This window comes from Leptodactylus fuscus, chromosome 3, assembly GCF_031893055.1.
Source record: "Leptodactylus fuscus isolate aLepFus1 chromosome 3, aLepFus1.hap2, whole genome shotgun sequence".
In the NCBI taxonomy this organism is placed as follows: domain Eukaryota; kingdom Metazoa; phylum Chordata; class Amphibia; order Anura; family Leptodactylidae; genus Leptodactylus; species Leptodactylus fuscus.
In genome coordinates, this window is record NC_134267.1 from 215,523,067 (window position 1) to 215,543,790 (window position 20,724).

At 43.5% G+C, this 20,724-nt stretch overlaps 1 protein-coding gene across 3 annotated transcripts in view; it reads right to left on the reverse strand.

The window, feature by feature from the left end:
- The window catches only part of NBAS (NBAS subunit of NRZ tethering complex), a 498,058-nt gene that overhangs the window by 389,424 nt on the left and 87,910 nt on the right, over positions 1 to 20,724 (reverse strand). For all 3 annotated transcript variants that reach the window (XM_075269168.1, XM_075269167.1, XM_075269169.1), the window contains 6 exons: positions 17,528 to 17,785; positions 15,129 to 15,254; positions 9,489 to 9,640; positions 6,782 to 6,919; positions 5,428 to 5,506; positions 1,073 to 1,177 (listed from right to left, as the gene is read on the reverse strand). In XM_075269168.1, the coding sequence (XP_075125269.1) occupies positions 1,073 to 1,177; positions 5,428 to 5,506; positions 6,782 to 6,919; positions 9,489 to 9,640; positions 15,129 to 15,254; positions 17,528 to 17,785 (858 nt within the window). The remainder of the gene's footprint in view (positions 1 to 1,072; positions 1,178 to 5,427; positions 5,507 to 6,781; positions 6,920 to 9,488; positions 9,641 to 15,128; positions 15,255 to 17,527; positions 17,786 to 20,724) is intronic.

Below are 20,724 nucleotides of genomic sequence, written 5' to 3' on the forward strand. Positions count from 1 at the left end.
CCGTTCCAGAAGAAGATAGAGGCGGCGCTGGAGATTTTCTTGCAGCCTTGAGCACGCCCCCAGTGCTGTTTGAGCGCTGGGATCCGCCCCCAGTGCTGCAATAGAACTCATTTGCATACCGAAGAAAACCAGATTAAATACCGAACGGCAGCGCGAAAAAAGACATCTAAAGGTAGGAGAAGAATAGGATTTCTTAAGGGTATTCGTACATGTGATCCACAAAAAATTTTATTTTAATGGTAGAATCCCGTTAAAGGGGTATTCCATTAACAACAGGTTACATACTATACAAAGGGTAATTTGCAAATTGTTGGGGGTACCCCCACTGATCACCAGAACTAGGGTGCTTCACACACACATTTTTATGGAGCGCCCTTTAAATGGAAACTTCCAAAGATAGCCAAAACACAAACGTTTGGCTATCTCCAAATGAAGCGGCGCGCGGCCCTTCCCATTCTACAGCTCCATTCAAACTAGTGACAACTCAGTTGTCATGATCATTGGAGGTCCTACCTCAGTAAGTTACTCTCAAACCCTTGCATTTGTTGTCATTGGAATACCCCTTTACATAATTCATCCATATCCAGCACAGCAGCGCCAAAGCGAATCACCACTTCAAAGTAAATTTCGACCATTTCCGTACCAGTAACGCAATCCATTTCACCCTCCATCGCATTTTATTAACTGATTTTTATATTCACTTCCTCTTTAAATTGCCTCCCTACCAATCTCCGCCGGTGCGGATTATGCGTCTGCAATTATACTGCGGCAAAAAAAAACAATAACATCCCGCGCCCTTAGATTATCTGCATATTAAAAATAACAAAGGCAGATGGATAATAACATTTGTCACCGTGCCCGGTATTGCACTGCCTCATATCTAGTTAGAGAGGATTACTTAATTGTGAATTAGTATTGACAGGATCATCTCGCTATACAGAGTTCAGAGCGCGCTGGGCTTTAACGCCGAGTTAACTAACTGAATCAGATTATAAATGATAATGGAGGTGAAAGGCGGCTCACTTAAAGAGGAATCAATTCCGCCTTTATTGTTCTGACTTTGTAACATTACCCGAGCATATGTTCTCGCTGACAGCACAATATTTTGGTTCCTAAACTTCTTGAAGAAGTCGGCGTCGTATCTCTTCTCAGCTGCCTGAGGCCCCCCGAGGATCTCCTTTAGGACAAAGAAGCAGATGTTTTGAGAAATCCTTCAAAATATGGTAATGGAGCAGATTATGAATAGATAACACCAATCTATTTATCAGCGGCTCGGCGCTAACACTGCAGCGTGGCGAGAACGGCTCTGCAAACAGGCGGCCAGGTATGGAGCCACAGGATGCAGCGCTAGTCTAGATTAGAAATGGCCCCAGGCGTGTTCTTTATCAAGATATGGCAGAATTCTACTTGTCATCCACCACCATTAACCCCTTCCCGCCGATGGCATTTTTTGATTTTCGTTTTTCGTTTTTGACTCCCCTCCTTCTAAACCCCATAACTTTTTTATTTCTCCGCTCCCAGAGTCATATGAGGTCTTAACTTTTGCGGGACAATTTTTTCTTCATGATGCCACTATTAATTATTCTATATAATGTACTGGGAAGCAGGAAAAAAATTCAGAATGGGGTGGATTTGAAGAAAAAATGCATTTCTGCGACTTTCTTACGGGCTTTGGTTTTACGGCGTTCACTGTGCAACCAAAATGACATGTCCCCTATATTCTGTGTTTCGGTACGGTTCCAGGGATACCAAATTTATATGGTTTTATTTACATTTTGACCCCTAAAAAAAATTCCAAAACGGTGTTAAAAAATTTTTTTTCTAAAAGTCGCCATATTCCGACGGCCGTAACTTTTTTATACATAGGTGTACGGGGATGCATAGGGCGTCTTTTTTTGCCGGGCCGGGTGTACTTTTTAGTTCTACCATTTTCGGGAAATGTTATTGCTTTGATCACTTTTTATTCAAATTTTTAGCAGAATTAAAACAGTGAAAAAACGGCGGTTTGGCACTTTTGACTATTTTTCCTGCTACGGCGTTTACCGAACAGGAAAAATATTTGTATAGATTTGTAGAGCGGGCGATTTTGGACGCGGGGATACCTAACATGTATATGTTTCACAGTTTTTAACTACTTTTATATCTGTTCTAGGGAAAGGGGGGTGATTTGAACTTTTAATACTTTTTATATTTTTTTTATATTTTTTTTTACTTTTTTTTTTTATTTTTTTTTTTGCATTTATTAGACCCCCTAGGGGTGTTGAACCCCAGGGGGTCTGATCACTAATGCAATGCATTACAATGCTAATGCATTGCAATGCATTGCAAAAAATCATCATCTCTTTTGCAGGCTGTATACACCAGCCTGCAAAAGAGAGAATTTGCAGACTGGCTGGGAGCCCTTAACAAGGCTCCCGGCTGTCATGGCAACGGGGGGTCGGCCCTGGAGCATGCTCCAGGAGCCGGCGATCCCTGCCAAAATGGCGGCGCCCATGCGCCGCCGGGAAGATGGCGCCTCCGGCGCCTTTGACAGCAGCGCCGGAGGGGTTAATGCCTCCGATCGGTCCGGGGACCGATCGGAGGCATTAGAGCCGGTTGTCTACTGCTTGAAGCAGCAGACACCCGGCGGCTATGACGGCCGCCCGGCTCCCGGGCGGTCGCCATAGTTACAGACCCGACACGCGCCGTACTATTACGGCGCATGTCGGGAAGGGGTTAAAGTAGATTTCAGTAACATAGTAACAGCCAAATAGTAAGTTTGGATTTTCATTGACTTCCTTTTATAAGAAGGTTTTAATACAAAGCATTGTAAATCCAACATGTATGTATGTAAACAGATTTAATGCTTCAGTGCCTCGAAAATATAGTCTTTGTATAAAAATGTCCTCCCTATATCTGCTAGGCAGACAACAAACATCCTGTGTAGTCTGATGCTACAATCATACCACATTCCATCTGACACCTTCTTCCTTCTAACGGGGGTTTGGTACAGTAAAGAGGTGGTGTGGGCAAAAAAAAAATATTCTTAAAGGGATTCTACCATTAAAACCTCCTTTTTTTGTGGATAAGACGTCGGAATAGCCTTTAGAAAGGCTGTTCGTCTCTTACCTTTAGACGTGGTCTCCGCTGCGCCGTTCCTTAGAAATACCGGATTTTACCGGTATGCAAATGAGTTCTCCTGCAGCGATGGGGGCGGGCCCCAGCGCTCAAACAGCGATGAGGGCGTTCCCACCGCTGCCAGAGAAGCGTCTCCAGCGCCGCCTCCTTCTTCGTCCGCCGCGTCATGTTCAATGTCTTCTTCCGGCGCAGGCTCGTAACCTAGCAGAGCAGACTGCTCAGGCGCACAGGCCACGGGAAAATGGCCGCTAACAATACTGTGCAAGTGGCCATTTTCCTGTGACCTGTGTGCCTGCGCAATCTGCTCTGCTTGAAGTTACAAGCCTGCGCCGGAAGACATTAAAGATGACGCGGCGGACGAAGAAGGAGGCGGCGCTTGGAGACACTTCTCTGGCAGAGGTGGGAACGCCCTCATCGCTGTTTGAGCGCTGGGGCCCGCCCCCCATCGCTGCAAGAAAACTCATTTGCATACCGATAAAAACCGGTATTTCTGAGGAACGGCGAAGCGGAGACCACATCTAAAGGTAAGAGACGAATAGCCTTTCTAAAGACTATTCCGATGTCTTATCCACAAAAAAAAAAAAAAAAAAAAAATTAATGGTAGAATCCCTTTAAACTAGGTCGGGGAGGTAAATTTTTTAAATTTTTTAAAATTACATTTACCTGTCCCCGATGCTCCGATGTCCTCCCAGTGCAGTCGCATACTTCAGCTGGCCTGTCTATTTAAATGAAACTGCTCGCCAGCGGCGACGTTCCGGATCCCTTCCACTGAAACCAAATGGCGGCCTCAGGAAAAGACCCTGGGACTTCGCAGGTAGTGACGTCTCGTGCCCTTTGCTGAGGCCGCCGATTGGAAACAAGGAGGCACCAGGGAAATGAGAATATGATTTTTATTTTTTCACCTCCCCCCTATTTAAAATATACATGTTTTTGGCCGGAGGCAGATTGAAGGTAACATGACAGCAAAATCGGACTACACAGGATTTGATTTTTATCTCTCATAGGTCTACATAGCAGTAGACACAAAACAATATGATTTTTTTTTTTTATGAAGAGTAAATTTGCTTTATTTTACATTGTTGGTTCATGGGAGCAATACAGATGTGTACATAGCCTTTATGGGAAACTGTCAGCATGTAGGAGGCCCCTAAACCAGTAGCACGTCTTTATGCTATTGGGATTTATTGCCCTAAATCTGGGTTCATCAATTTTAGCGGCCCTAAATAAAATATGCTGCTTATTTAGGGGTCTCAATTGTGGCCAGAGTAGGTTAAAGGAAAACAAAAGAGACCCCCATGGAACGCTCCGTGTCCCCCTGTCAGTTTCTACTTCCTGGTCCCTTTAATACACAGCAAATGATGGCAGGTCATTCATTCTTGTGTGCCAAGAAGAACCAAAAAGCAGAGACTGGCAGGGGGAAGTGTCAGAATGAAAACGGGCTTTAGTAGAGTCAGACACATGTAAAGACTTTGATGAATTTTGGGATTTTATTCAACATATGGTCTCCATGACAGCAGTGCACCTCAGAAGTCAAGAAAACAAGTTGTCATCAGAATCACTTATAAGTGCAGCTTCAGGCTTTGGGCCTATAAATTCACAAGGTCATAATTCAGCCTTAAAGATATTAAAGAGTTTGTCCGGGGAGGTCAGATTAACTTACTTGATCTGTGGACTCTTCATGCTGTAGCTGGAGATTCTGACCTGGTTTGGACCCTCAGGCCATGATGATCGGAACCAGTGCTCCAACCCAAGAGTCGCTCTGCCCCTCCCTCCTTTCCTGAGCTCACAATTACTTGTCCTCTGAGGGCTGGGTGACTGTAATAAAGGATCAGTGAAGGAGGAAGAGGGCGGAGCGATCCAGGTGTCAGAGCACTGGTTCTGATCACGTGAACCCCAAATCTGGCTAGAACCCCAGAACCCATCATCAAGAGTTGACTGGATTAAGTAAACTAATCTTAACTTCCCTTTAAATACAACCCCTTTAAATACAACAGGGAATACCATAAGATCACGGCATGCCTCATGTGCAGCAAGTAACATCTAAACATAAACGGAGTCAGGATGATTAAGGAGTTGGGCAAGATTAGAAAAACATGGCTGCTTTCTTACAAAGCACAGCACCACACCTGACCTGAGGTTGTGTGTGGTATTACAGCTTTACTCCATTCATAGATCTATAGGTATGATAATACAACAAATCTAGCTGAATAAGGCAGTGAATGAGAGTCGGCCTGGAGCACCGCACTATAGGTAAACCTACAAGCATTAGATCTATATGAAGACAAGGTGTCTCTGATCTCAGTCACTTACCTCGTATGTAGACAGGCGGTCTAGGTAAGTCAATAGCTTGAGCCTACAGCGGCACAGCTCCTTCTGCTCAAGTGTAAGGCTGTAAGGTAAAGATATAAGGCTGCTCAATTTACTGATAACAAGGAAGCCACAAAGTGTTGTACAGTCACTGGTCAGGGTGTAAAGCAAGTCACTGTCTACATACAGCAAAAAGGTCTAAGAAGTCATCACAGATGGGTAGTGTGTACTAAGGCGACAAAGGGTAACTCCAGGGTGGGCAGGCTATCATAACTACTACACAAACACCTACACAATGTAAGGTACACACAGCTACTACACAATGTAATGTACACACAGCTACTACACAATGTAATGTACACACTACTATACAATGTAAGGTACACACAGCTACTACACAATGTAAGGTACACACAGCTACTACACAATGTAATGTACACACTACTATACAATGTAAGGTACACACATCTACTACACAATGTAAGGTACACACATCTACTACACAATGTAAGGTACACACAGCTACTACGCAATGTAAGGTACACACATCTACTACACAATGTAAGGTACACACAGCTATTACACAATGTAAGGTACACACTACTACACAATGTAAGGTACAAACAGCTACTACACAATGTAAGGTACACACAGCTACTACACAATGTAATGTACACACTACTATACAATGTAAGGTACACACAGCTACTACACAATGTAAGGGGGCATTCACACTACGTATACGGCAGCTTATTCTGAACGTAAAACACGTTCAGAATAAGCGGCGTATAAAGCAGCTCCATTCATTTCTATGGGAGCCGGCATACGAGTGCTCCCCATAGAAATGAATGGGCTGCTTCTTTCACTGCGAGCAGTCCCACTGAAGTGAATGGGGAGTGTCGGCGTGTACGGCTCAGCATGAGCAGAGCTTGCCGTATACGCTGGCACTTTCCATTCATTTCAATGGGACTGCTCACAGTGAAAGAAGCAGCCCATTCATTTCTATGGGGAGCGCTCGCATGCCGGCTCCCATAGAAATGAATGGGAAGTGTTCGGCAGCCCTGCTGTAGCGCCGGCGTGTACGGCTGTGATACACGCTGGCGTTACGTAGTGTGAATGCACCCTAATGTTGTTTAGCACCATGACACCTTAAAACCAAGCAACATTTGTCTGCCATCAGTGCTGGTTACACCATTTATTTACATGGTAGCCGCTATGTGTACAGAGTCCTACACTTGACTAAGGCTTTGATAATTTATTGCAATAGTTTCTATGAAGTAGGCTTCTATGGAAATCTGGAGTAACTTCTCAGTAAACAGTTGGATTATAGGATAAAAAAAAAAAAAAAACTGTTTACCTGTTAAAGTCGACCCTCTGCAGGAGTTCTTGACGTCTCTGGCTTTCTCTCTCTTTACGGGTTTCCGCCTCTTCTTCTGGAGTTAAGAAGTCTTCATAGGGGACATCATCAATGTCCACATCCCCTGGTAATATAAACCTGCCGACACAGAAAGACACAAGGAAAAACAGGACTGACTAGAGACTGATCATATGTGCATACATTATAACTGGCTGCAAAAGTCTAAGATTTTCTAATATCTATGGTCGGATGGGTGGGAGGCTTACAGCTGGCCTCTACGTGGATCATCTGTTCCAGCGTGCACCGTACCCTGTACAGCTATCGGGCACCAATACTGTGTCTCACCTATCTTTATAGTGATAGGGAGCTGTGTTAGTGTGTAGTACTGGCATCTGACCACTATCCAAGGGCATAGAGTCAAATGCTTCTGACTGTGTACTATATAGACTGAAGGCTCTAACGAAGAGCTGATCCGTCTGGGGCCCAGCTGTGGACCCCCAAACGATCAGATATTTATGATCAAAGGTTAGTTTATAGATTATAAATAAACCGTTATGGACAACCCCTTTAAAGATTCCAGTGTCATGCCCCTGAAAAAACATCCCATAAAAGATCCTATAAAAAAGGGACAGGGTTGTAGATAACAATGCAGTCTGATGTCTCACGTCTGACTGCACCTTGAAAGCACTACAGGCTATACAGCTGCACGAAGATTGTAAAAACTCAGACTGCTGTTCTCTGTTATTCCTCCTGGAGATTTATGACCAGAATCATTGCCTTGTCATTGAGGTGCTTCCCCACACAATCATTAGACAGAGTTCATGTGCAGTTGACAACTCATAGACAAGGACAACAGTAGAACCCGGTTGTCAATTCAGTCCTATACTTCCAGGAAGTGTAAACCGGGGTAGAGTACAATGCGGAATTCTAAGAAAATAATGTACCAGACTTGTAATTTCATGGGAAATACACGTCGAGTTGTCTGAGGACGGCAAATGTTCTAAGGTTTATATTAAAAAAAAAAAAAAAAAAAAAAGAAAACAATACCAGACCCTGGTCTATATTATCAATGACCGGTCTCTGTCTGTGGTCACATACTGGTACGACAGAACTAGGGGCGAGGTCAGTAATCGGCCTTGACAGTCACATGGTAGTGCAAGAACGTCACGTTGATATAATGGAGTGGGGGGGGGGGGATTTACTAAATGACTAGCTCATACCTGGTGCATTTTTTGGTGCACTTAATTCTTACGAAAGTAAATATGTAACAAAGTATGTCTCTAATTGATTATACATTATTAATATCATTAAATAACAAAATTACATATAATTAAAAATAAATTATTTTATTTATTTTTCCCCCACCCAACTCTAAAGCCCTAACAAATACAGATGAGCGAATACTATTCAAAACGGCCGTTTCGAATAACACACTCCCGTAGGAATGAATGGACGCTGCCGGCGCACAGGGGGTTAAGCGGACGGATGCCGGCTGCATCCATTCATTCCTATGGGAGCGTGCTATTGGAAACGGCCGTTTCGAATAGTATTCGCTCATCTCTGCTAACAAAGAGTCAGTGGCCTCCCACCAACACTCATCATGTGCCAGTCAGAAAAAATTTCCCCCACCGAGCACAAAAAGACCAACCCGCAAACCACCGGAGCACCCGTGCTGGATCGGTGAAGGATTGACTGCTGTTGTTTAGTGTTGATTCGAATACTAGATTCGAATACCTCGCTCTATAGGAAAGCATGTTAGCGGCCGGCGCTTAACCCCTTGGTGTGCGGCCGCTTCCATGCATTCCTATGGGAGAGGAGGTATTCAAAACTATTCGGCCAATACTATTCGCTCATCTCTACCGTCTTTCTAATTGTATTTTAGCACATTTTTTGTGTCTTTTTTTTTTTTTCCACTTCCACTAAAACTGAGCAGACACAGAAAAGGCATTCTACGTCCGTGCCAGCTCTATCCAGGGAGAGGGGCGCAGCTGAAATTTGAGAAAGACACGCACAAAACTATGTAAAAGATAAACGGAAAGCCGGTGTGCGGATGCGGGCGTCTGGCTCGCCTTCATTGCAAAACACGGCACCATTTCAGTCTTAAAACCCAGAACCTACAAAGCATAAAAGCGTATTTTTCGGAGGAGGAATAGCAGTTGGCTTCTCCACTTAGACACAGGCGATTTCCACTAAAGAGCAGCTGCATATATTATGCATTAAAACCCACACTTTAAGTGGTTATCAAAAAGCAACAGGGGAGCGGCGAAGCTGCTCAGATGATGTTGGGAGAGTGCCCACTGTAATGATAATACATTGCTCCGAATCAAAGAGCTCAAGAGACGGCGTATTATTACACAACATTTTAGTGAAGTGTGCTAATTACCATAACCATCAGATAGGAAAGGGATAATTAGAATGGGCGAGATTGAAGATTGGTAAATGAATTTACGCATGCATTAACATGTTAAGGAATAAGGCACTTCACTGCGCCGTCTTGGGCTCGAGATCATTAATCAGAAGATAGGATTCGCGAGTGAACTGCCGGCATCCGTGTAGGAATATGCAAATGGGGGAAGAGACACCGCTGGCCCCTACGCTCCGCCGCGCTCTCCTGAGATTCCTTACAAGAACCCAGCACGTAGCTCGCAAAATAAAAACATTAAGTCTCTGGTATATGGAATGAATGGTGTCTTGTAACACAACGTACCTTCCTCCGTCTTCCCCATTGCCTATGGCAACAAGTGCCTCCAAATCGGTTCCCTTTAGGCCGAACATCAGCAGTTCTTTGGCAGCATCGACGTTCTCTGGGACCCTTTCCAGACATTCGTGCAGGACCCAAGATCTCTTCTTAATTTTGCTCTGAAATAAAAACATGTTAGAAAGTGAATGATATGAATCCGGCAGAATGCAATGGGGGGAGATTTATGGAGACGAGCGTATCATATTTCAGGCTTCATCTCCTGTGTGTCGGAATGATATACGGCTAATTAATTAAGATGCGCCGGTTCCCCTCCATGCACCAGAAGCCCAAACGTAGAGGCAGGCGTAGATTAGAGCTATTATTTAAACCAGTTTCCGGTGCAAGGTATAGTAAATTTGTCCAATGGTGGGAGACCATGCCCTCTCCCATGAGTGCCGCAATTGTGGATATAAATACAGATCCATACATTTCAATGGGCCCATACACACAGCAGTGGTTTTAATGGTTGTGTTAGCGGTACGAAACTGAAATGTTGCAAAATATAGAACAGGTCCCTATACCTGTCCTCAAAGGGATTCTATCATTAGAATCCCTTTTTTTTTAATACTAACACGTAGGAATAGCCTTAGGAAAGGCTATTCTTCTCCTACCTTTAGATGTCTTCCCCGGGCCGCCATTCAGTAGATATTCCCCGTTTTCTTCGGTATGCAAATGATTTATCTTGCAGCACTGGGACCGTCCCTTGTGCTGCTTGAAAAATCTATAGCGCCGCCTCATCTTCTTCTTGAATGCGTCTCCGACGTGTCCTCTTCCGGCGCTGGTCTTCTAAATCCAAGACATGCACAGTCGGCTCTGCCATCAGGCTTCGTGCAGAGCCGATTGAACATGTCTGCGGCCATTTTCTTGTGGCCACTTACATGCATAGTACGTTTATGTAAACGGCCACAAGAAAATGGCCGCAGGCATGCGCAGTCGGCTCTGCCCAAAGCCCAATGGCAGAGCTGACTGAGCATGCCTAGGATTTAGAAGACCAGCGCCGGAAGAGGACATGAAGGAGAGGCGTACCATAGGCATACCAGGAATATCTAACAAACAGCGGAGCGGAGAAGACTTCTAAGGGTAGGAGAAGAATAGCCTTCTTAAGGCTATTCTTCTTAAGGCTATTTTTACATGTTAGTATTAAAAAAAAAAAAAAAAAAAAAAAAGGGATTCTGATGATAGAATCCCTTTGAGGACAGGTATAGGGACCTGTTCCATATTTTGTGACTCTTCAGTTTCGGCCCGGTAACACGACCTTTATACTACTGTTGTGTCTATGGGCCCAAATGTTGGGGTCTGTATTTATATTTAAAAAAAGGGATTGCAATGATAGAATCCCTTTAAATTCCGTCTCTATGAATTCATGTTCAATGTAAGGGTCAATGGAAATCAAGAGTGACACACGAACACCAATCAGTTTGTCATCCACGCGGTACACTGCACACAATCGCGTACATTAAAATAACAAAAAACTGCGCATTTTACACCAAAAAGTTGGCACAAGAAAAATTACATTAAAAATAAACATTCACTTCATTCAATGCAAAAATTTCAGTAAGTTAAGCGGCTAATGGTACATTGCAACTTGTGCTGCTCCTGGTTCTCTTTAGGCCTGCGAAATACACCTCAGCGGTCCTTCACATTATTCAGGAGCTCGAAAGAAGACGAAAACCCTTTAATAAGGGTCCTAACAGACCCCGAAGTATAGCAGCAGTTCCGTTTCAGACATTGTAGGTGCAAATGAAACTGCAGGCAAAGGTTCACAAGTATTCTTCCCATACCTGCCTAAAACATTTGCACAATACTTTAGATCTGACAACAAATGGCTCCTGACTGTGTCGGCACTCTTAACTCGAATGCGACAAGTGCTGCAATACTGTGCACTGGATAGGGTTAAGCCAATCTTGAGATTTCAGGATCGATTTTAAAATCCGATTTCCGATCATTTGCCATCCGATCACGATCGTGAAATTTACTCGATCGCCGGTCAGAATGCAATCTTTTCCGATCCCGATCGCTCAACCCTAGCACTGGCGCTACGAAGTAAAAGAAGCCATGTGAACACTGAAGAGCGCCACAACGTCTTACACCAGCCAAGAGATGGCGTCCCACCAATATGATCTTAGAGACAGGCCTTTGATATGCTGACACTAGGTTCACACTAGCGTTCAGGTCTCCGTCATTCAGGTCCGTATGGGGAACTGAAACATGGAGAGCCTGTTGGCTTCAAAAGCTGTTACCTGTGGATACATGTGGACCCCATTATAGTCTGTGGGGTCCGCAAGTTTCCGTTGGAGCGCAAAGTCCTCCTTCTATTATTTTACACTCCGCCAATTTTAGGCAGAGTCTCCAACACAGCCTGATCCTGAACAGCCCCTTTAATAAGGAAAGATTTATACCCCGTTTTTAGAAGCCTGGACAGGACAGAAGGTTTTCTGACTGACTGACTGACGTCTTATCCTACAACCCTGGAGAAGACAGCTGATGGATCCACTTGATAGATGAAGAGCATGGTATGAGCACACATAGATGAAACACTGTGGCGGTGAATACTTCACACTAATCTACTCTGTATGCAGGCCATGGGTAAACCTATTACTTCCCCCTGGTTGATCTGTATACTCTAATTACACCTCCATTATCCGCCTGTAATAAATAGGAAGAAATAGAATCATAAAGGGAAAATGCATTTGCTAAAATTAATTTTGCACAAGGTCAAACCAGCGGAGAAAAGAATTATCTAGATGTTGCTAAAGTCTCGACAATGTACAAAAAGAAGGAACAAAATAATGAGAGCTTTTTACACCAGTCTATTATCCATCCAAATAATAGAAGTATAATGAAGTATATGATATAAGCTCATCCAACATTGTCACAATAACCAGAGTCATACAAAGGGCATCCATAATGTCACCAACAGCTGCATAGACAAAGCCAGGTTGGTGGAGTCTTACTCGAGGTGTAAATGGGTTGTGCCACCAAAAACAGGATTGGGGATAAGTGTCAGATCACTGGGGGTCTGAAGAAAAAAAAGGAACCAAATGTGTCTTAGTATGTGGCATGTGAATGGATTACTGCTGGAGAACGCACATGACCAGCACTCCATTGACTTCTATGAACGTTCCACAGAAGAGAGTGAAGAGCTGGTCACGTAAGCTCGCACTTCATACTCAAAGAGCATACAGTGGAATTTTTCGCCCCACCATCCCTTGAACACCATAGGTTTCGATAATTAGATCCCACTAGGAACCGAAAATGTAAAGACAATGTGCCATTAAGAACACTTATCCCATATCCACAGGAAAGCCCCCCAAGATAGGGAATAAGTGCCCTGAAAGGGATCCTATCATTGGATACCCTTTTTTTTCTCGCTAACGTGTAGGAATAGCCTTATGAAAGGTTATTCTTCTACTACCTTTAGATGTCTTCTCCGCGCCGCCGTTCGGTAGAAATCCGGGTTTTCTTCGGTATGTAAATAAGTTCTCTCGAGGCACTGGGGGCGGTCCTTAGCACTCAAACAGCACTGGGGACGTCCCCAATGCTGCGGGAGAACTCTTCAGCGATGCCTTCATCTTCTTCCGGCACGCCCTCTCCCTGTGTCTTCTTCCATCATGGGTTTCAATCTTCTAGGCCTTGGGCAGAGCTGACTGCACATGCCCGGGCCACAAGAAAATGGCCGCTTGCACAGTAAGCGGCCATTTTCTTGTGGCCCTGGCATGTGCAGTCGGCTCTGCCCGAGGCCTAGAAGATTGAAACCCAGACACAAGAAGAAGACACAGGGAGAGGTGTTCCAGAAGAAGATGGAGGTGTTGCTGAAGAGTTCTCTCGCAGCATTGGGGACGCCACCAGTGCTGTTTGAATGCTGGGGACCGCCCCCAGTGCTGCGAGAGAACTCATTTGCATACCGAAGAAAACCCGGATTTCTACCGAACGGTGGTGCGGAGAAGACATCTAAAGGTAGGGGAAGAATAACCTTTCTTAAGGCTATTCCTACAAGTTAGTGAGAAAAAAAAGGGTATTCAATGATAGGATCCCTTTAAAGGGGTTGTCCAGGAATTCCAGTTCGGTCGCCGATGTCCATTCTAACGCATGACCTCAAGGAGAGGAACAAGTGACGTCACTAATCGGCCTTAGCAGTCACAGGTGTTACAGGACTTCCAGCAGCAGCTTCACACCACGTGCCTGAACGGACAGCAGAATCTGACACCAAAGTGAGACAGGCGAGTCTGATCCTCGACAATCCCCTTTAAGAACCAATTCCAGTAAATCTGTATACTGTATATTTTGCCATATGGGATTGCAAACGTAAAGTGAATGTTCAGACAGGATCTCAGAACTCATATGTAAGTCAGTATCTGCAGGAAAAGATTACCCCTTATTAATTTCTTCAGATCTTGCTCCTTGGCTGCTTTATAGCACCTTCATCAGGGTAGTAGTGACCATTGACTGCTGGTCAGCCACAGTGCCTGCCAGGAGCCTGAGATAGTCTGAGACACACCCCCTGAACTAGTTTTAGACACACCCCCTGAACTATGATTGGTTCAGACTTCTGCTTCCTCCCTTCCCAGACTGTCTGCTGTGTATAAACACAAGTCTAACCCTAGGCTGTCAGAGCATGGGGATGGGATTAAAGTAGAGATTACTAAACTAAATTGTAATTTAGCCATAATCTAGACGTGCCAGCCCTCTAACCACATCCTCCCATTAAACTGTAATGATGTAAGGAAACAATGTAAAAGCTTCAATGCATTCAGATGCGATTACAGATCTTAAAGGGGTTTCCAGGCTTTGCTAATTGAAGACCTATCCATAGGACAGGTCATCAATCGAAGATGGGGGGATGGGTCCAATACCCAGGACCCCCGCAGATCAGCTCCAAAAGCTGCTTCAACATCATAAGCCTTGTGATGTCATGTTCATTAGTCACATGACCTGTACGTAGCTCAGTCTCACTCAAGTGAATGGGCTGAACTGTAATACTAAGTGTGCAATGCTGTATTTGGTTTTCTAGGATGAAGCCTCAGCATCTGGTTAAGTGATTATGACCTACGGTACATCAAAATTGTGATTAATCAAGTATTTTACCTTGATCACAATTATTTAGCTCATGCCCCTTTTACAGTATGCATATGTGTTGGGCGAACCTTGTGAGATTTTTTCCGGTGGTTTCGTTGAGATCGAATATGTCCAAACGAAACTGTTATTATATACTGAGGGCGCTTTAGACCTATGATTTGGCTTCAGTGGTCACATGGGTCACTTAGAGCTGTGACCCCTTTAAGGCCTCAGCGGGGTCCAATGGTGTTAGTCAGAAGACCTGAAGACAGGAGGGAGTCGCACTATAGCGACACTGTGAGTGACACTGGTGCTATGGTTTTTCTTTTTTTTTATGTAGATTGTGAGCCCCTTACATTATAGGGCTCACAATGTACATTTTCTTTCCTATCAGTGCGGGAGGAAATCCACGCAAACACAGGGAGAACAAGAAGAACATACAAACTCCTTCAGCTCTTGTTCCTAGTGGGATTCGAACCCAGGACTCCAGCACTGCAAGGCTGAAGCCCGCTTACTACATGATCTCTTCATACATACAGGAAATGAACCTACCAAATAGTCCTGAATTGTAGCAACATTGACGGCCGATTTCCTCCACTGCCTCTGGTAGACCAGGTCTGTATCCAATCCATACGCATGTGCCAAGGACAAAGCTTCTCCATACTCTTCATTATCAATCTACGACAAAAACAACATTTGTCAGCATCTTATGATGATTTGTGAAATATCTATTTTTAAGTTATTCTAACATTAGGCTCACACTGATGTCACCTCTCCATTGAGCCCGACAGAGCCTAGTGACTATATTGACCATCGTTTTACAAATGAAGACCCGACATAAGTGGTGAAACATGGAGACCCGTCATGGTACCAAATGACAAATGGAGGCCACCTTAAAGGTCCTCTGACACTAGCCGTGTTATATACCAATAGAAAGCAGAGAGTGGGATAAATTCAACGTGCTGTCAACTTTGCCATTATGTGCCCCAGTGGCCAAGATATTGGTGACAATAGTTTTTGCACTGATTACTGCACTGTCAGAGGGGTCGACCTTACAGTTCTGTGTCATTGCTGGGAACTGAGGAATGCCCCCATGACAGTACAAGGCTGAGGAAGTGTACCAGCAGGGGGCGTTCCTCACAGCCCAGCGATGACGTTGAGCTGTAAGACCGGTCCCTCTGTGAGAGCAGAGCAGTGCGGAAACTAATGGCACCAAAATCTCTTCAACCAGGACACATACCGGCAAAGTTGGCAGTGGGCTGAATTCAGGATACTAGCGGAATATAACACTGCCAATGTCAGAGGACATGAAATACCCTCATTAAATTTGTTGACAAATTAAAAGTTAAATATTTTTGTAAGGTAGAAAAGAGAAAAAACTAATTTTGAATAAGTTTAAAGATTTGTTTACCCTTTCTAGTGGTGACCTCTCTTGTCTTGACTGATTACCAATGCAGATGACCATGAACGCAGGAACTTTCTAAGGCTACGGTCACACCTGAGTTCGGTGACTGTTAAGGGATACCATTCAGAATTGCGCTTGAAAAATACAGAGAGAAATTTTCGGGCAGAAACCTGACAGACCCCATTATAGTCTTTGTCTATTACATAGTCTACTTTCCACTTTTTAAGCGGGTTTCCGTTTCTTCGGTTCCCCAAGCAGACCCGAAGAACGGAAACCCCAACCCAGGTGTAAACCTAGTGTCAGGTTTGGGACTTGTCAAAAATCCAGGAATGAGTTATATTCTCATGTAAGAATAAAAAATATGGAAATCTATTCTCCAGGATGTAATTAGGAGAACAGTGCACTCTGTACGCCACCCTATAGAGGGCAGCATCCTTAACATCATGAACGACTCAGTTATAAAGTCTTTTTAATCATAATGTGGATTTAATTGCCAAATCCGTATTTCTGTCCCGAAAGGAACAGATTCCCAGCTATGGACAGCGCTGTTTCGGCCTATTGGGCCATCCTCAGCATAGCGTAGGCATACTGATTTGGCAGAGTGAGAGCAGGAATGACTTGTAAGTCTCCGTACTGCCTATGTAGGCACACACTCTCCCTGATGTGTACGATTATCCCCTGACCCTGGTCTATAGTCTCTCACTCTGCCAAATCAGTATCCCTACGCTATGCTGAGGAGGCCCAATAGGCCGAAACAGCGCTGTCCATAGCTGGGAATCTGTTCCTTTCGGGACAGAAATACTGATTTGACAATTAAATCCACATTATGATTAAAAAGACTTTATAACTGAGTCGTTCATGATGTTAAGGATGCTGCCCTCTATAGGGTGGTGTACAGAGTGCACTGTTCTCCTAATTACATCCTGGAGAATAGATTTGCATATTTTTTACCCAGAATCCCTAGCGGAGCAGGAATGACTTGTAAGTCTCTGTACTGCCTATGTAGGCAAACACTCTCCCTGATGTGCACGATTGTCCCCTGACCATGTAAGAATACAAAGACATGGACATCAGAAGCCACAATAAGGACATCATTGTATCTGACAAGTCTCAGACCATAGAAAGTTCCCGAATTCATGGCCATATCCATTGTCAACCAGTCAAGACGACAGATCTCACCACTGAGATAGTTAGAGAAAATTATTAAAATTCTACAAATTTTTTGAATGAGATAGATAGATAGATAGATAGATAGATAGATAGGATAAATAGATAGCTAAAGAGAGATAGATAGATAGATAGATAGATAGATAAGATAGATAGATAGATAGATAGATAGATAGATAGATAGATAGATAGATAGATAGATAGATAGATAGATAGATAGATAGATAGATTAGATAGATAGATAGATAGGACAGACAGATGATAGACAGATGATAGATAGATAGATAGATAGATAGATAGATAGATAGATAGATAGATAGATAGATAGATAGGGCAAAAGAAACCTAAATGGAATAGCAATCGGACAAACCCAGCCTACCTTCCTCTGGTAGAGTTCCTCTGGGGTCGTAGACCTCAAGCTAACAAGCCTGTAAATTTTTGTAATGGTTCGAGGACGTTTGCGAGGAGGGGCAAAACGCTCCATCTCTGTGGCGTAATAGAGCCCCTGCCTTATGTAAGACAGATATCTGTCTTTGGCCGACATCTCATCATCAAAGTCAGAGTCTTGGTCTCCGTATTCATCCTCACCGGCTCTGCTCTCCATGCGAGACCTCTTTGAGGCCAGTTTTGCTTCACACTGTAAAAGGAACAATATAAGACACATAAATGTAGTTACATAATAAAGCACAATAAGAAAATCAATGTTTAATGACACCAGTGTCACTTATGGCTGTATTCACAAACAGCAGATTTGTTGCAAACATTTCTACGACTAAAAGGCCTATTACATTCAACTCCAAAGGCTTGGTTTTCGTGGAAAGCGAATGGATTCCTGCAAGCACAAAACAGATGCAGACAGTTCTACAATAAGTCTGCCACGTGTGAACTGGCCCTTAAGCTACAGTCACACAACAAGGAATAATGGCCGTGTGACAACCTTTAGGGCCCCCTCAGAATCAGGGGCCAGGTAGCGACCCACTACACATCCCATAGCTACACCCCTGTTGTGGAAGTCTTCAAGCCACTCATCTTTCTAGTATGTAGTCATTAGTTAACATCATGGCACTTGGCTACAAGGTGGTGGAGTTGGAGTCGGAGTAAGGGACTGGTTTAAGCAGAGTCAAAAAAAAAAAAAAAGTTACCAGCTTTGTATATTAGTTAAGATTGCTGTATATTTGCTTTCATAGGAGTTAAATTGCTGCCCCTTTCTCGTGAAATAGAGGATCTTTACTGCCTATGCTTGACTATGATGTTTGGCCATTTATGAAGGAATCAGAGTCAGACTGTTGAAACATCCAAGACTTGGAGTTGGTGATTTGGCCTACCGACTCCAGAGGCCTCCCTTGATTTTATGGAGACGAGAAACGTTACCCAACTACATATGGTGCTGAGAATTGTCAGAGAAACATGCCCACTAGTCCTCAAGTTCAGAGTCATTTCTGCTTGAGCAAAGCCAAGACGATGACCAGTAGAAGACATTTTATTGCCAGGCCCAAGGTTTTCATAAAGGGGGTCTTATCTCATAAGGTGATGGAATATCACTAGGGTAAGTCATTACGTTATGATCGATAACATCCACTGGAGTCGGTGCAGTGCTACATCCCCATCTCATTGCGAACGCAGCGCTCTTAGCCACTAGTTCACCTGAATGGATCCACGCTATTGGTCTCTGCACAATCGTGTGGCTGGGACCTCTTCTTTCAGTATCATTGAAGGTCCAAGGAGTCAGAGCCATACTACCCATATTAAAACTGTAGCAATATGCCATCAGTTTAGGAAATGTGGATAGTCCCTTAAAGGGAGTCTCTAACCACAACCCAGCCCTGCAGATAGATAGGTTAGGGTCACCTGAATTAAATAGCGCTTCTCCCTTGTAGCTCGATTGCCAAGATACAACTCTTTGGAGCAATAAGAACGTTGCCATTGCTCCATAGAAGTAACTCTATGTATACAGGCAGCCATATACATAAGATATAGGATGACTGTGAAGTGTACAAATGATCAATGATGGGATCAATCATGCATATGATTCCGCTACCAGCAATAACAACTAAACTAGGGATCGGGGGGTCCGACCGCTTAGACCACCACTGATCTGGAGGATGGTGACTTGAGCAGATGACTCAATGAGGTCTCTCTTCTCCTGATCAGTGATCCATAGAAGTCAGCAGCAACACCCTCACAGCTCCAAAGAGCTTATATCTCAGCAATGGTAGCACCGATACACAAGGGGGATATAATATGAATTTATTTGCAGGCCTGGGTTGATATCCTGACATCTGGTGACAGATTTCCTTTACGAAACCTTCATTTTTTTTCCTCACATTTTTCTACAAGCTGAAGTCATGCAGAAGTAAATCTACAAAATTAAACTCTTTTTACAGTTTTCTCCAGTATTTAAGAAGACTATTTTTTCTGTACTTGCCCAGGCAGAAAGCCTTGTCTTTTTTTCGCCGCCAAGTAACTACATTGCTCAGTGAGCAAGTGACAGCTTTCCCACTGCTTCACAAAAGATCATGTGTCTAATCCCTCACTTCTGATTCACAAGAAAGGTCTGCTGTGTGCGCTACAATTATTCCCTTACCTGTCCTAGATACAGGAGACAAGCAGCAAAACAAATGTACCATTTCAATAAATCCTACTTTGAATACTAAAGTCTTCAGCTGATAGAAAACTCAATGGAAAAAGTCTAACATGCAGATTGCAAGGAATGGATAAGGAGATCTCACAGGTCATGTAAAGGAAGTTTCTAATGTTTCAGCAACCACTTACACCGCTCCGACCTTCCAAACTTATTTCCTAGTAAGGATGTAACATCCGTTTTACAATCACTTTTTATTTGTAATTATTTTTTTTTTTTAACTTTCTAATTTATCCGGGGTTTTTTTGGTTTTTTTTTTTATTTTATTTATTTGTGGTTTTCTTTTCTGGATGCTGCAAATCATTATTTTATGTTAGGTATTACTATCCTCCATGTAAAATAAAGGGTAGAATAATCATCATCAATATGAACATAAATACAATTTTTATTTTTATTAATTATTATTAATTATTATTATTATGGCTAACCCAGGGCTGTAGGCTCACAGACATAATCTGTCTACTATAAGGAAATTGTAAAATTATTATATGGATTCTAGTAGGAAAGGAAGTCAATAATAACCACAAAGGTCAATCTAAGGAAATGGCCTGCTGTATGCTACCATCTGACAAGCCACCAGATTTATCGCAGACCCCCCAGCAGAATGACATGTTATTACTGTAGGACAATAGCAGGGAGGTTACAGGGAGAGAAAACAGACAACAAAAAATCTTTACCTGATCAATATAATAAAATCATTGTCCTCCTGAAGACGATATAACCTGCACAGAGCACTAGAGAAGGATGACACGGCTCACACTGTGCGCTTTAATGATGGACCCACCGCCGGGGTTTATCACAGGCCTATCATTAGGCGCACGGCGTGGAGCATGTCAGCATGATGGCTTTCTATTTTGTTCTGTGCATGTCCTTTTACTGACTGGACTTTGATAGCTTTTAATTTGCCCATATGATGAAACGGTTCAGTCTAAGGC